At 60.8% G+C, this 1,516-nt stretch overlaps 1 protein-coding gene across 1 annotated transcript; it reads left to right on the forward strand.

Moving 5' to 3' along the window:
- Window positions 1–25: 25 nt before the first annotated feature.
- Window positions 26–1,390, forward strand: EMH_0097190 (uncharacterized protein; the record flags this gene model as incomplete). The annotated part of the gene is made up of 3 exons (XM_038023272.1): window positions 26–493; window positions 568–1,197; window positions 1,382–1,390. The coding sequence occupies 3 exons, from the start codon at window positions 26–28 to the stop codon at window positions 1,388–1,390; spliced, it is 1,107 nt and encodes a 368-aa protein (XP_037879126.1).
- Between the last annotated feature and the right edge of the window lie 126 nt (window positions 1,391–1,516).

Below are 1,516 nucleotides of genomic sequence, written 5' to 3' on the forward strand. Positions count from 1 at the left end.
GTGCAGGTAGACGCGGTGTACGAACATGACTTCCTCTTCCTGCTTCTCTTTCTCAAACACCGGCAACAGCAACAGGAGCAGCAGCAGCAGCAGCAGCAGCGACAGCAACAGCAACAGCAACAGCAGCAGCAGCAGCAACAACAGCAGCAAAACGGGAGTTCCACACTGCTGCAGCTCTGCGACGCTGCACCTGAGCAGCAGCCTTCTTGGGATAGTGCAGAAGCAGCTGAAGGCGATGCAGGTGCAGCAGCAACAGCAGCAGCAGCAGCAGCAGCAGCAGCAGCACAGACAACACCCGCATCAGCAGCAGCACGAACTGAAGCAGATGACTCTGAGGAAGATACACCTCTGGCTTTGCTGCCAGCAGCGGAGCGTCGGCGCACAGCCAAGCAGCAGGAGCCTGCCTCATCTGCTGCAGCAGCAACAGGGGGTGCTGCTGCTTCTGCTGCTGCTTCTGCTGCTGCTGCTGCAGAAGCAGCAGGATTCCCGCCGGGTACACTTCCTATGATTGGCGCCTCCTTTCGCTCGAAGGCCCATAGGGGGTTCTTCAGCCTCCCTGCGTCTCAGCTCTTACCCCTGAACGCAGCAGCAGCAGCAGCAGCAGCAGCAACTGCAACAACAGAAGCTACAGCAGCAACAGAAGCAGCAGCTGCTGCTGCTGCGCTTATGCCGGCACAAAGCGAGGTACTGCTGCAGCAAGAAGCAGCAGCAGCGCCGCAAAGCTGTCAGCAGCAACTCTTGGCGCTGGAAGGCCCCAGTTCACCGCAGGATCCGCAGCAGCAGCAGCAGCAGCAGCAGCAGGCTGGCGGGGACCAAGAACAACAGCAGCAACAAGCATACCGAGAGCACCACCTGCAGCAAGAGGATCGAGAGGAGCAGCAGCAGCAACAGCAGCAGCAGCAGCAAGAGGCGTTGCAAGGGAGTCAAGCAGAAGCAGATGCAGCGCACGAGCCAAAACGTAGGAAGCTGCTGCTGTCCCCTGGTGTTGCTGCTGCTGCAGAAGAGACTGCAGCAAACTCTGAGTTGGCCTTAGCAATCCCTGTCTCGAGCAGCAGCAACAGTAGCAGCAGCAGCAGCAGCAGCAGCAGCAGCGAGCGTAGTCTTCTGCAGCAGCAGCTGAGGCTGCTAGAGGACAGAGCAGCAGCTGCCTTGGATGCTGATTCTGCTGCTGGGGGTTTGCGTGGCGTTGCAGCGGAAGTGCTGGCTGTGGACCGCCTGGCACCTGGGAGCCCAACACCAGCAGCAGCAGCAGCAGCAGCAGCAGCTGCTGCTGCTGCTGCTGCTGCTGCTGCTGGTGGAGACAAGGGTAAGACTCGGGGGCCCTTTGCTGCCTTTGGGGGGGACCCTGCTGTTGCTGCTGCTTTCCTTTTGGATGCAACAGACGAAGTAACTGGGGGCGTCCGCCGGCGGCTGCGGGTCCCCTTCTTGCCTGGGGGCCCCCATGCTGCAGCAGCAGCAGCACCTGGTGCTGCGCAGCTGCAGCAGCAGCTGCAGGTATTTGGGGAGCGGGAGCAGC

This window comes from Eimeria mitis, genomic scaffold (assembly GCF_000499745.2).
Source record: "Eimeria mitis Houghton genomic scaffold, Emh_scaff9426, whole genome shotgun sequence".
In the NCBI taxonomy this organism is placed as follows: domain Eukaryota; phylum Apicomplexa; class Conoidasida; order Eucoccidiorida; family Eimeriidae; genus Eimeria; species Eimeria mitis.